This window comes from Drosophila grimshawi, unplaced genomic scaffold (genome assembly GCF_018153295.1).
Source record: "Drosophila grimshawi isolate 15287-2541.00 unplaced genomic scaffold, ASM1815329v1 contig_311, whole genome shotgun sequence".
Lineage (NCBI taxonomy): Eukaryota > Metazoa > Arthropoda > Insecta > Diptera > Drosophilidae > Drosophila > Drosophila grimshawi.
The window spans coordinates 5479167-5493778 of NW_025063098.1; the positions used below are offsets into that span (position 1 = coordinate 5479167).

The window sequence follows — 14612 nt, forward strand, 5'->3', positions numbered from 1 at the left end:
CGGCCACAGCATGTGGTACGGCAATTTCGAATATCACTCTCGGTGTACGTACTGATGTAAGTGGAATATATTTAGCAGGGAGGCAGGCTAGCCGAAATGCAACAGGACTCACAGCAATAAATAAATGCAATTGAGTGTTGTTAGAGCACTAGAAAAATGAAAACAATTAAAAATACAATTTATTTGAATGTGAGCCGTTATGGGTCTGAAAAGTATCGGCCAACTAAATAGGAAAAAAAATACTTTGCTCTCTGGTAGCTCTTTTAGTTTTCCATTCATTTGCGAAAAATCCCAGCGGCTGTTTTCACTATTTAGCTAAAACTGTGCCTTCAAGGGTTGCACGTCAACGCTTCGCATCGCTTAATGGGGCAACGGCTCATGTGAATCGTGTTAAGTGGGGTCCACGAACCCCAAGCACCGACTCCCATTTAACCCTAACCAAACATAAACATTAACGCCTGAAAGTGTTCTCTGCCAGATACAGTTCCTTTTGGGTTAGCTAGTTATTTAAGCAAATGTTTGAACTGTTCCCATATCAGTAGGCATCTCCCTCTCTCTCCCTTTCTCTCATTGCTCCTCCCCACTCTTTCTCTCTCTCTGTCTCTGTGGGTGTGTGTGTGTGATGCCTTAGGACGATTAAACTGATTTGATTTTGGGGTTCGCACTGACTGTGATTCGACTTTTGTTTATGTATGCTAATGTAGGCTGCATATTTGTGGCTGAGCTTGTTTTGGGATTATGAAATCCGAATTGGAAATCTGCCGCAGGGACTGAGAAAATGGAAATACTTTAGCTTATATGTAATCAAACTGTATTTAAGAAAGAGTTATTCAATATTTGCAGATGGAAATTCTAATTGGTTCTATTCCAATATTTCTTAAATCATTGAGAGTGTGAGTTACTTAATACAAGGTTAAATCATTTTCATTCAGTATAAAAATTAAAGACAATTTAGTTTTGTATAAGTTTTTGTCTGTTAGCTAAGTGAAAAGTAATCAGATTCTCTTTGCACAGCGTTTATGTAATCAGAAAAATAACACAGTGTGAACTTGATTAAATAATTTATAAGATTTTCATTTAACAAATATATTATTGAGAGATATTTCCATTTGGAGTTTTATTGTATAGTGGTTCAGTTCAATGAGATTTTCTCGCTTATTTTAAAAGAGTTCCAAAATAGAATAAAAAGTAATTTCACCAAGTTTTTCTATTATTTGGTATACCATAGTTGCCCTGGGGTAACAAAATCACATAAAATATAAACATGCTGTGAACCCCAACCATACCCCATTTTAGCACAAGTATATAAAAACTAACATATACTATTAGCAAAATTAACTCTTTAACCATTTGGTGTGACCTGTAAACTTTTATCCATTTCGGTCTTATAACAATTAGGAGTTAAACTAAAAGCGAACAACTTTCACTTAGGACCATTTGAGCGTAATCCAACGCCAAGCACTAACGCCTTCATGCTGGAGGGGCACATGCTCTCGTATCCGGCAGCATATTCTCATTTAATGCAATTTAAAATGAAATTGCATTTTATTTGCACAACTTCATTAGCAAAACCCTTCAGCAAATTCATTACGACTCTGCCAATGACTATCAAAATGTAGGACACTACAAATGGCTGCAGACAGCCAAGAGTCGACTGTCACATATACTTACATTACCATACAAACACATAGACGCACACTAATACACTGATACACACACCTGCACACACTCACCTGTGAACACTCGAAATGTCATCTCAAGTGCGGAAATATTTAGAGTGTCACAAACGCTCCTCGGAAATTAAATGCGAGCATTGCTTATGCTCAGCCACTAAAAGGGGCCAGAGGATGACAACTCTTCGTCGATATACTGCGTAAAACACACATGTTTCTTTTTTTTATTTTAATTCGACATATTTTCTATAAACAATTTTTTAATTTTATTGATTTTTAAGTTTCCTATTTATCTACATTTTTTCTCACATTTATAAGCTTACTTGAGGATCCGGAATATAAAAAAAAAGTTATTACTGAAATTCCTATTTTGTATATATATACGAGTATAAGCTTCAATATTTTAGCTTAGACAACTTGTATTCTTCTGTTGCCAGAAATAACGAAAATGGTTTAGTTGGTTTTAGTAGACTTGCTGATAGCAGTGCAAAAATAAAGGACTACAAAAAATTAACTAATAGATCACCCAATCAACTTTATTTTCTTTTGGAGAGCACGTGTATTCCGTTTTCCATATTTCTGTAATTTGTTCGCACAGCTTAAATTTGTAGGTTGTTTTCATAAATGTACATAATTAGGTACTAGGACAGACTGTAAAGGTATATCTATAGTCGATGGTACTGTGCAATTTCATTTAATCTGATTTACCTTGAAAAACTGAAACATTAAAGGTTGCCTAGCATTAAGTAGTAATCTTTGCTGGTTGGTCTGCGCCATGGTCCATCTGCGCCAGACAGTTCACATACTTATGCTTGCCTCATGAATGGCCTGAGCAAACTCTGCTCACCGGCTCCCCAGCAATCAGCAATCTGTCTGTCTGTCTGTCTGTCCGTGTTGGTCTGTGGCAGTGTCTCCTTTTTGTTGGGCGTGGCACACAAAAACTAAATGACGGTATACGGTTTCTTTGTGCCATCTCCTACTTTTTGCACATTGCTGCTTCTCCTCTACTTTGCATAGCTTGCTCTTTAATGTTTGTTGTGCATATTTTTGGTGAACGCGTTTTGCGTTTTGGTCTTCAAGTGTTTTGCGGTTAGTTTTTGGGTTGCGAGTTTGCGTTATGTTTGTTTTGGCCTTATTTGTGGCGCAGTTTGTGGTGCGTATATATATGCAACCATGTTGCACGCATTACGAAACCGAATTTATTAAATTAAACAATCATACGGTTTAGCTGCATTTGTTCGCACAAAAATTTGGTTGTGAACTCAGGCCTCAAAACTTTTAATTACTACTAATACTAAATTATATTTATGCATTTTTCATTTTCGTCGGGATTTTCTTCTGAAGCGCTTTTGCGGGCAAGCAATTGAGCTTGTACCTAAGTGTGCATTGCTTAATATGTATTAGAACCGAAGCGAGCATAATATTTATTTTTAAATTTGTTTGTGCTCTGCTTTAAATATATAATTGACTAAACGAATGAACATTTATCTATATTGTATGTTTCAAATTACTGATATTCCCTTGCAGAATAATCAATAAATTTTCATTTCCTAAAGCTTCAATCTCAAATTTCCAATCTACATTAAAAGTCTTTTTTTAAAAATAAGCCAAAAACGAATATTAAAGAATGATTTTAACTCAACATACTTCACTCACAAATTTAAAGATGATTTGAATGAAAATTCGAGCTCTGACTGAAATACGAAACCAAATATAATTCTCCACACACGCTACGTTATCAGGATAGCTCTTTTCCATTTGTCCTCGCTGCTTTCTATTTAATAATTTAAAAACGAAATTTGTTGCAAATGCTGGTTGAGCGCGTCTTAAGTAAACATTGACTTGACATCTTCACTTTATTTATTACACTCACATGAACAGACGCAAGCATCCTGCCAGCTGCTAGCAATGACAACAACAACCAGAAAACATGCTCTAAGCGTTTGCTCAAGTGTGTGAGATTACATAATAGAAACCGCAAATAAATATATCGCGTACTATACCATATGACATTCGCAACAACAACAACAACAGCAAGAAATACAATAAAAACAAGCAGTCTTCAAGTATGAACCTCCGGAGACAGCAAGCACTATATGGCTTGTCCTGGCATAGGACTTGCAGCTCGCAACGAAGAATCACCAGCAAACTGGTACAAATGTGAGAGAAAAACCGCAACAACAACTCTTACCTTAGGCAATACATTCATGGTGCTATTTCCACCCCAAACCACCGACAACTGGAGGCGAACGCAATGGTTGTCTTTGCTGGCGGCGCTTGGATGTTGTCTGTATCGAGGTCAAAGCGCATAACTTAAGTAGCCGACAATAAAATGCATAACATGCTACACACATAGGCCAAAAAGGCAAAAAGCAAAGGTACATTAGGCCACGCTAAGTTGAAGCAGCAGCAGAAGCAGACGTTGGAAAACATGCCTGACAGCCAGAGCTGTGTAGACATGTACCAGCATACCTGAAGCAGTTGCTAGCAAAAATCCAAGTGTGGTTCTTGACATGTGCAAAAGAACCTATTGAGTGTACACCCTGAAGTCAAGTTGAAGTTTTTTTTCTTTCTTTTTTGGTGTACTTTGTTTTGTGTTTGATGCTTGTGTCCCGCTGGGGCTATAATAATTTCACGCTGCGCTGCAAAATCTCATGAGAGTCTGGCAAAAGCCATAATCAAGCAAATGAAATTGTGACAAAATATGAAATTCACTTAAGACTTTTCTTTAGCAACTGACAAAAATAGCTACTTCTTGAAATATAGAAAGGTGCGCAGATTTTAGAAGAGCAGAAAGCATATTACCGGCAGACGCAAAATAATTTTAGAGAATTATTCTCACCATCGTTATAACGGTGACCAGTTATTGCCAGGTTGTAGGAACTATATTAATTTTGGGTTTCTAGTATTTTTCGGCTTTCTTCAAATGCTTTTCTAACAAATTATTGCAGCATAACGTTTATATATACATATTTTGCCATAAAGTACTTGTATTTTGAAAGCATTCTACGTAAGCCCCACCTTTTTGTGCAGGTCCCAACAAATTTTGAATATTAATTTTACGTGGAATACAAACCGCATAATTAAACGCTGAAGTGGTTCGAAAAACAGCGGCAGTTTTAGGAAAATTTGTTAACAATGCGCATTACAAATACGTCGGGTTGCACTTGTTTTACTTCTTTTATGTTTTCATTCCACACACGCACAAACACAAACACACAGATACCAGGACATGTACAACAATCCGATTAAGGCCACTAATTTGGAGCATTGCGATGTTGTCCTGGACATTCTCTCCGATGCAAGCGTCGTTGGACCCCTGTTGCAGACGGGAATGTTCCATGCGGATGTGAATAGACGCAATTATATGTATGTTTTCGGACATAACAGCGCGATGGGCCCCTATGCAAATGTGAGTAGAACCTTTTCTGTACTGTGTGTATAACTGTTATGGTCAATGGTACTATTTTAGTCTATTGTGTAGATTTGTAATACCCGTGAAGTTTAATTTAAATACTGGGGTCAATTTTCTAAAAATTCAAACAGCATGAGTTGGACATTTTATGTATTTTCATGAACTGTCCGTGCGCCAAAAAAGTTTTGCACCCCTCCGCGAGTGGTCGGATCTCCTGTGTGAGTGGCTCCTCTTTGCTGGGTCATTACATCATTGGCTGCCATTTTAGCTTTTCGGCAAAACAATTCACAACTTTGCAGCAGTACAGGACGCGACCCTTAACGATCGTAATAAAGACAATGAACTGCCGTTGAGTCCAGTAAAATCAACAACAAACAAAATGCACAGAAACAACAACAAACAAAACTTTAACTTGCGGCAAAGTCGCTAAGTAGACGGCCAACCACTTCACTGGGAATACGCTTTTGTTTTCGGACCGCAGGCGGGTCAGTGTTTGGTGTCTGGATTGGTTGCCTGGTTTCTTGACTGACTTGTCTGGTTATTTGTGTCTCTGCTTAGAGTCCTCTGTAAGCGTCTGTGTGTCCTTTATTTATTTTATTTTTTGTTGCTGGTACTGCTGTTGCCGCCAGTTTTTATAGCTTTGTCATGCTTATGGATTTGTTGCTGATTGCCATTTTGTGATAGCTTCGGTTGGTCTGGATATTGCTACCCTCTATTTGATGTTATGATTAAATGTGTCTATCGATTTGTAATTAGGATGTGAGCACAGATATTTGATAGGGTAGGATAACACAAATTTGATGACTTGATTGCTGGATGAAACCACTTTATTTGAAGCTAATGGAAATTGAATAGGCATTTCGAATTGAATATGAATTGAAAAGAATCCAATCTAAAAAAAAACAAGTGGTCATAATTTAAGTATGAAACAAGTATAATAAAAGGTTCAATTTAAAAAGCTATAAATATTGAGATTGTTTACAATTTTATTAAAATTTTTTAGTCAATTAGATATTAAAAGATTACGACATTATTTGTCTTTTTAAAAATTCATATTTAATTTTTGATGTGCTTAAAGACTTTTTTTTGTACAACAAAAATCTTCAGACACCAGAGCTTGACAAACTGTTAGTAGTCAAAACAAAAACAACAGCAAAAATCCATTAATAAAAGGCACTGAGACTGAAATAATGAATGGGCAGAACATGAATAAAAAATCGAAATACAAAGAACAACAAACTGAGAAAATGAAAAAAAAAATTGTCGTTTCGCATTGTATTTTTGAGAACTTTAGCTTTGGCAGCGGTGTTAAGCGTATTTTTACAGCTGTAGCTTTCAGTCTTGGTAGGGTCATAAACTATGACCAAGTCAACTAAACCCCAACATAATGAAAATGGACTTATTTCAAGTGGGTCATAATGCAGCAAACGGGCTTTTTCAGTGCGGCACAATTTGTGGCTATGCGGGCAGTAAGGAAAGTGCAACAACTTCTTAATAGCTGGCAATTAAAATATAAGGATATATACGCAATGACTGGATAATAATGAGCAGACAAACTAGAGATTTTAATACGTGTACAACTCTTATTATAAAGTTTATTTTTGTGTTATTTGAACTTCTCGGTAAAGTAGCTAAATAATAGATGAGTGCATGTGCCATAGCTTAAGCGACATTTATATTTATGTGTTTGATATGAGGAAAAATGCGAGGACGATCAGCGCAAAGCGCCAAAGCGCATTAGTTGCAAATAAATTATGAAAAATAAAATGAAATTCACTTAAATAATTCATGCCAAAAGCAAAGCCAAAACGCTGCTAGGACAAACATAAACAGAATCCTGGGGATAAGGAGGCCCTGGCTTGCCTACAAATTATCGCTGCGAAAGACGACAGCCCAGGCACCATGTGCTTCGAGGGCGTTGCCAGACAAATAAACAAACTAACCAGCCAACACACACTCAGATATATACACATATACGTATATGTATACAATTGTGCCGCAACATTTTTCTCTTTTTAGCTTAGACGTTTTATTTTTATTTATTTGGCCATTTTTGCGGCATTTGTTTTGTGCTGTGTGCCAAGCCAAAAACACAATTCCTTATGCACAATTCTGCATAAACTGCGATTCTGTACTTATCATCAAGCTTCATATACCCCGTTGTCTTGAAAAATGTTTAAAATTGTACCTCTTATTAAAACATTCTTATTTAAAAGTTAGAAACTTTCCCATTAAATCCTTAACAGATATAATTTTATTTAAATGAATTATTTTATGCCATTAATAAAAAATGAACTTAATCTATATTTGAGAGTGTCTTGAGAATATCTTACACTTATTCAATATAATGGAAATAAGAGTTTTTAATAAATGTATAAAATATTCAGTTTATAATCCGATTTCTTAATTAAATCTGAATACGAATATTTAATATTTTTTGCTGCCCATAGAGTAACTCTCAATAGACCACTTACGCCTTACGTTTAAGATTTTTAGTTGTTTTTATGCTATGAGCATCTCACTGGATACGCACTGCCTGACAACCGGCCACGCCCACGCCCCAACTTTAACTGACAAACTGACTGAGTGAATGTCTTCTCCCATTCTTGCCAACACACTATAGACTACGAGTATCTCTGGCTAAAGCTGCGGGCATATTGTAAAACTTTTTGGCACATGTCTTCCATGTTTGCAGCTGAGAGAAACTGGCTTTCAAGGCGCTCACTTACCCAATGGCAGCTGGGGGAGACACTTAGTCGGGTCTGAAGTACACACTATGGCGGCCCAAGCCAATTGCTAAAATAGCAAAAATGATGTGAATAAAATAAGTTTTAAATGCATCCAAAGTTTGTTTAAACAAGAAATTGCCAGTATAAATAAATTGCATTAAATGCTGGTATCGTAAACTGAAAAGTGCTAAGCAAAAATTACAGAAATTCCTGCACTTCAATTTTACTTTTAGTCGGCATTATTTACGTTATGCCAATATATATATATATTTATATATACATGACAAGAATTTTGACTAATATACAGGCAGCTTCTAAATAATGGAAAGAGTTGATGGTATATTAGGAAAAAAAAAATGTGTTTAATATTGTTTTGCATATTAAATTCAGCATTTTGTACACACACTCTCACTGTCATTCCGGGCATTTCGACTATGCCCTGTCTAGTCCTTTTTTTTATCGTGTCTTGAATAAGTTTAAGCCAAGTGCTTTCGAGCTGCCTTTTGGATAAGAATGCCAAATAAATTGCCAGAGGAAGGAAACAAAATTTATGAAAATAAATAAAATAAAAACGAAACTAAAATTTGTATATGCATCGCGTTGGAGAAACTTTTGTTGACCGCATTCATAAAAGAAATGTGACTCAAGACTTAAGCAAATAATAAAAAAAAACTTTTTTTACGTAACGCGAAATGTGTTGCATACTTTATGAGACAGCCACTAACGAACAAAATATGAACTAATAACTTGGCCAAAACTTAAGAATCTGACAGAAATTTCCCATTACGAAATAGAAAATATCAAATTAAAGAGCCGCCCTAAAGCAATCAATTGGGCGTGCCATTTTAAGCTTATAAAAGTCCATAAAGATGAGATACAAATTACAGCTACCACCGAAATTGCCCCGGGGGGTCGTGGGTCTCTGAGTTTCTGGGTCGGGACACGCCTGTTGTCGTTTACATTTAGCAAATTTGGCAAACATTTTTGCCAATTTTCGTCTTTTGACTGCATGAGGTTTATTAGGACAAGTGGCGCTTGGGCAAATTGTTGCTTCCGTTAGCCTTAAGGTAAAGCGGATTGTAAGGCAGATAGTGTGAGGGACATAGACCCTCAGCTCGAGGGGCTGGATAAACAAAAGCATAAATTACACAATTAACGCATTTACTCTAAAATTAAAATACAGCCTATTCGCTTTAGAATTTTAAATGGCAGTCGAAAACAATTAAGTAAATTTTTAAAAAATTAATTTTCTTACAATGAGCTTATATCACACAATTATTTGCAATTAAATATATACATATATATATATATGTTATCCGTCCACCATATATAAGTGCCTCTCAACTAATGGATAATGTGCCATGGACAAAACTGTCGTATTTTTAAGACTGTTGTTCAAGTCTTAAACAGAACTGGTGTTATCAATAAAAGCTCAAACAGAATTTCATACATTACATACATGTAAGATGATAATATTATATCCAATTGCTTGTGGAAAATTTGTTCGATTCCACATCGATTGCATAGAAATAAACATATGCTAGTACATGACAACAATTGTAGCCATAAACAAGTATTTATGATCCATACTCAAATAAAAAGTTTATTGAACCTAAAAATGGTATTACAACTCGTCTAAGCCAATATAGCTACATTTATACTGATTTTTTTTTTTTTTGTAAGATTATGCGAATTTTATCAAAATAATAGAATAAGCAAAATCAAAAATGGCATTCAACATTTATAAGCGACCCAAATGCTGGTGACAAGCATGAAAATGAGCCAAAATGACCTGAAGAAAGGACAACAATAATACCAAAAACAACAATAACAACCACAGAAGGCGACAGCTATTTTTATGAGCGCTAAAGCAAAATGCTTTGTGACTTTGTTACATTTTTCATGGTAACAGTAAAAAGTTGCCTTTATTTCCTACCCACTTACTGCAGTTTTTGCTCCCGTTCCCTCTGCGTCTGTTTGTATGTCTGTCTGTGCGTCTGTCTGACAGACAGGCCAAATATTTATGCAGGCACCACTAAGAAGATTGATGCTGACTGGTCAAAAGCTGCTGAAAATATTTCATGCTGATCTGAATTTTTCACTCAATTTTTAGTGAATGTTAAATCATTTCAAAGGGCATATTGATTTTGTAAGAGAAACAGAAAATATATGAAAGAATAATGGCTGCTAGTAGAAATTACCCAATAATTTAGTTCAATAACGATTGCTTTTTCGGAAATAATTATCATATTGTTATGTAGTTAAAGATATTATTACTCAAGTGTTTACATGTAGAAAGGTATTTATTTAGTTCAGCTACTTACAATATCTATGTCTATTCTGATGTCATTCACTTGCAGCTACCGCATAGCATTATGGGGGAGGAGCTTCCGTTCGTTTTTGGGGCGCCGCTGGCGCCAGTCGGCCCGTATCCCAGCCACAACTATTCCGTGCAGGAAAAGTTGCTTTCCGAGGCGGTAATGGCATATTGGACGAACTTCGTAAAGACCGGGTGAGTAGTGTTGTCTGTGCCAAAAGCGAAATTGAAGAGTGCATTTGGTGAAAGTTTGCGATTGGAAACGCCACAGGAGTGGCAGCTGGAGTCGGAGTGGGAACGATTGCAGGTTCTGGTATCCGACCCATCAACACGACGAGTCGCAGCTCTGCATGCAAATGGGCCTGCAGCAGGGAATGCGGATGTGGATGCGATTTCCATGGCACTGGATAGTGGCACGTTTTGTAATCTGCAACGCTCGGACAGTAAAATGAATAGAATTTTTACTGCCGCTTTTATTATTATTTCGCTACAAAAACAACTGCAAAAACGGGCCATAAGCTGAACAACATCCACATCAGCAGCAATGCAAATATTATTAGTTGGAATGCGGCATTGCGACGCGCCCTCCGGTGAAATGGCAATCAAATCTGAAATCTGAGATCTTTAGCATACATTTTTTTATATGTATATGCACTCCGTATACTTTTTACACTAAGCCCAAGTGGTCATTAGTCCTACGCCGGTTGGATTAAAAAAATGTCGCGAGGAAAATGTATGAATTAAATGATGATAGATTTAAGGCTTAGTGTCATGAATATTTAGCGAGATAATTGATACTGATTATGAGTGAGAATGATTAACAGTGAATTAGTATTTGGTATTTTATAACTAATAAAATTTCCAACATTTTTTTCTTTTAGTTATGTTTCTTATAAGAATAAAGTTCTTATATGTATTTTTATTAAGTGTAGAATTTGGCTTGCATTTCGCTTTTATTTAGATTAATTATATTTATTTTTCGTACTTTACTTTTTTTTAGCAATCCAAAAGCGCCCTGGAAGGGCACATTTCTGAATTCGCATCTTTTGGAGTGGGATCGATACGATTTGGACTGGCCGGAGTTTAATAAGCGTGCACAGGCCTATCTCAATATTGGTGAGTATCTTCTGTCCACTCATATCCATGCAGAGCACCAGCAACCATAATACCGAAACGAACTAACGAATGCTCTCTGGTGCATTGCCTCTGGTGGTAACTGCATAATTTCATTCATGTTGCAGGCATACCACCGACAGTGGGCTACAAGTACCGCCAGATCTACATGAATTTCTGGAACAAAGAGTTGCCGGATGAGCTGAATCAAATTGCGGCAATACAGCAGAAGGGGCAGCAACAACAACAGCAACAGCAACAGCAGTTCCCCGGAAACGGTGTGATTACGGGTCACATGAGCAAATACGGTGCGCGCGACAAAGGCGCCGAGGATCCGGTGCGTACGCTGAAATTGTTGCTTCAAAAGCCGTTACCATCAAAGGGCAGCGAACAGGCAGAGACCGCTGCGGAGAACATGTACAACGCACCTCCCACATTCGGTCATGTGCACAGACAGCAGCAACAGCAGCAGCCGGCCGTTGAGGGTGTGGCCATATCCGGGGAGGATCCCACGCAAACCTCCCAGCATGTCAGCGACTACGGGGAATATGGCGCCACGGTTGCCCCAACGGAGCCCATTGCCAAATCGGAGACAACGTTGCAGTTCCTCATTGCACTCATCGCCATTTTCATAGTGCTGAATGTGGTGATCTATGCGACTTTCTTGTTTCGGCAGCGCCGCAAACAAAATACTTCGCTGCAACGCAAACTGGGCGGCCAAATGCTCAGCTACGATGGCGCCAACGATGATGAACTGAAGCGCTGCAGTAAGTCACGTGATGGCGATGAGAGTTATGTGCTGGATATCGTGCGAAAATCCAATACTTACGAAGCCATCAAAACAGGGCAGCGTTCGCCCATCAATGGCTTTGCCATGCAACGCCAATTGAGCAGCTCAACGGTAGATACGCACACAAAGGTCTGCGAGTGGATGTCATCGCAGCAACAGAGTCCAACACAAAAGCTGCTCAAATCAGGCAGTTTTAATACGACGCCAGCGCCGCTGCCTGCTGCACAGCCAGACAATCGCATCATCATCTGCGAGGACATTGAGGTGGCAGATGCGGCACTTTTAACCCCACAGCATATGCACGAAATGCAAGAGGGGCTACACTATGAGTTGCTGCTGCAACGACAGCATTCGGCGCTAACAGAACCCAGTGAGGCAACGCTGCAGCCTCAGCATTCCCACACTCACTCAGATCCGGTGGACATGATTTTGGCTGCTGATGAGCAGGTGACCAGTTTTGTCCATGCCGATGATGTGGACATCAATGTGACCAGTCGCGATGAGTGTGAACTTCAGCTGCAACCACTGACCGTCGCACAGCAACTGGCTTTGTTGCAGCAGCGCAACTACCCAAAGGTTCTGCCCACTGAACAGGATGTGCGTCAGAGCTACAAACGCAACTCGTTGCCTCCCCAGAATTTTCAGGCACCGCTGCCACCACCGAGGACTATTAGCAGCACACTGGGCCGGCGGCGACGAGATAGCAGTAATATAACCACATCGCCACTAATGCTTGCCCACGACAACGGAGAGGATGAGCTGCATGAACCGCAAATCACACAAAATACGTTGATAGTGGGGCCCATAGTGCCCAAATCGCCAGCGGCATCGCTGAAGCGTATTAAACGGCAGACAGACACGGCAGCAATTTCCAAGCTGAGCGGCTCCTTTCAGTCCTTCGAGTCGGTGCCGCCGGCGCATGAGGCAACACCGCCGCAGGGTCAACGCACCGAATGCGTCTACGCGATTGAGGCGAGTGCCAGTGTCAGTTCCCTGCCCAGCTGGTCGGCGCCGAATGGTGACGTATATGCGCAGCCCACAAAGTCTGCTTCCAGAACATCACTCATACCGCGACTTCTGCAGACAGCAGTCGAGACACAACAAGTGTCGACTGAAGCAACAGCAAAAGCAACAACAGCAGCTGCTGCGGCAATGCCAAGCCGCATACCGCAACTGCAGCGCCAGGCATCCAGCAAGGAGCTGCAGTCACCTCGAGAGTCACTCGCCTTGCTTGACAGCACAGACGGGCAATCATCCAATGCCAGCGCAGATTCAACTTCACGCACCAAGTCTAGCATCTCAAATGATTCCTCGTGGCGATCTTCTTCGGCTTCATCGTCCTCCTCGTCGACGGGCACAGTGCGAACGGAACTACAGCAATACCAGCAGCCCAGCAAAACTATTGCGACTCAAATATAGAAGATGGCAGGCGCTGCCTTAATTCGACACTAACAAAATGGCAGACAACATGCTGTGCAACGAACGCAATGCGACGACAGCTGCAGATCCTGACAGGCGCCAACTAAATCCTTTGACGGCTTGTGGTTTGAGCTCACATGTACTTTCGAGTGTTTTGCACAAATTTAATAATACATTTTAGAGGAAAGTTTATCTTTGACTTGGCGGCTAAAAACTTGCAAGAGTAGCTACAGCTTGTGGTCGCTTTGGTTAGAAAAAGTTTTGAGAGGATTTGATTTAAATTAAAACGCACGAAAACGAAACAACTAATGGAATTTAAAGTGAATAAGAAAAATTACAGGAAAGCTCTTTCAAAACAGATAATTAGTTGATTGAATAAAAAGCGGCTAAAATGAGGAGAATTTTTAAAGAGTCAAGAATTTTCACAGAAAATTGCAAAAAAATTCCAATTTATAACAATTTGATAAATTTACTGCAAAATATAAATTCAAAATATTACCTACCTCGGGTTGTCCAATTTAATTCTGCAAACACGAAATTGTTACAGATTGTTTCGTAAGATATAAAAATATGTATTAAAATAATTTTGAATTGCAAATGGAATATGCACATGTCAAAATATTGGTTTTAAAAAATTAATTAATAAGGAAAAACTGTATAAAATAGCTGTTCCAAGGGTCAGACTGCAGAAAACCATAATAAGACTATATAATTGGGAAAGATAAGAAAAATTAAAAAATCTTAAAGGGAAACCCAAGATAGCATGGAAAACAGCAAAGAAATCAAGTACAACTGAACAGCAAGGGATTTTGTGTCTAACGAAATCACAACCAAGTATTATGGAAAGATAAGGTGGAAGCTACTGATTACGATACCTATTAGCTAGATTATAATTAAACTAAATATTACCAAATAAAAATATAAGTAAATATATATTCGCATAAGTTCCGTTTGTTTATTTCAATTCAAACTGCTCAAGCCAAAAACTTTTGCTTTGCCTCCTTCGAAACTTGTTACCTTCGAAGTGGCACAACAATACGACATTTTATTGGCATCAATTTGGCCAACTATTGTGTCAGCAACTTTGCATATATAAGCTACTTACTAATATATATATATAGTTGCCAATACACAAAGCACAATTTTATGCTGCTGC

The 14612-nt window shown here is 38.5% G+C and overlaps 1 protein-coding gene across 1 annotated transcript in view; it reads left to right on the forward strand.

Annotated features, from left to right (window-relative positions):
- The window catches only part of LOC6564319, a 34468-nt gene extending 20570 nt beyond the window's left edge, over window positions 1–13898 (forward strand). The window contains exons 8-11 of the mRNA XM_001990259.3: window positions 4896–5085; window positions 10178–10329; window positions 11135–11250; window positions 11376–13898. Of these exons, the coding sequence (XP_001990295.1) occupies window positions 4896–5085; window positions 10178–10329; window positions 11135–11250; window positions 11376–13456 (2539 nt within the window). The 3' untranslated portion in view covers window positions 13457–13898. The remainder of the gene's footprint in view (window positions 1–4895; window positions 5086–10177; window positions 10330–11134; window positions 11251–11375) is intronic.
- The last annotated feature ends 714 nt before the right edge of the window (window positions 13899–14612 follow it).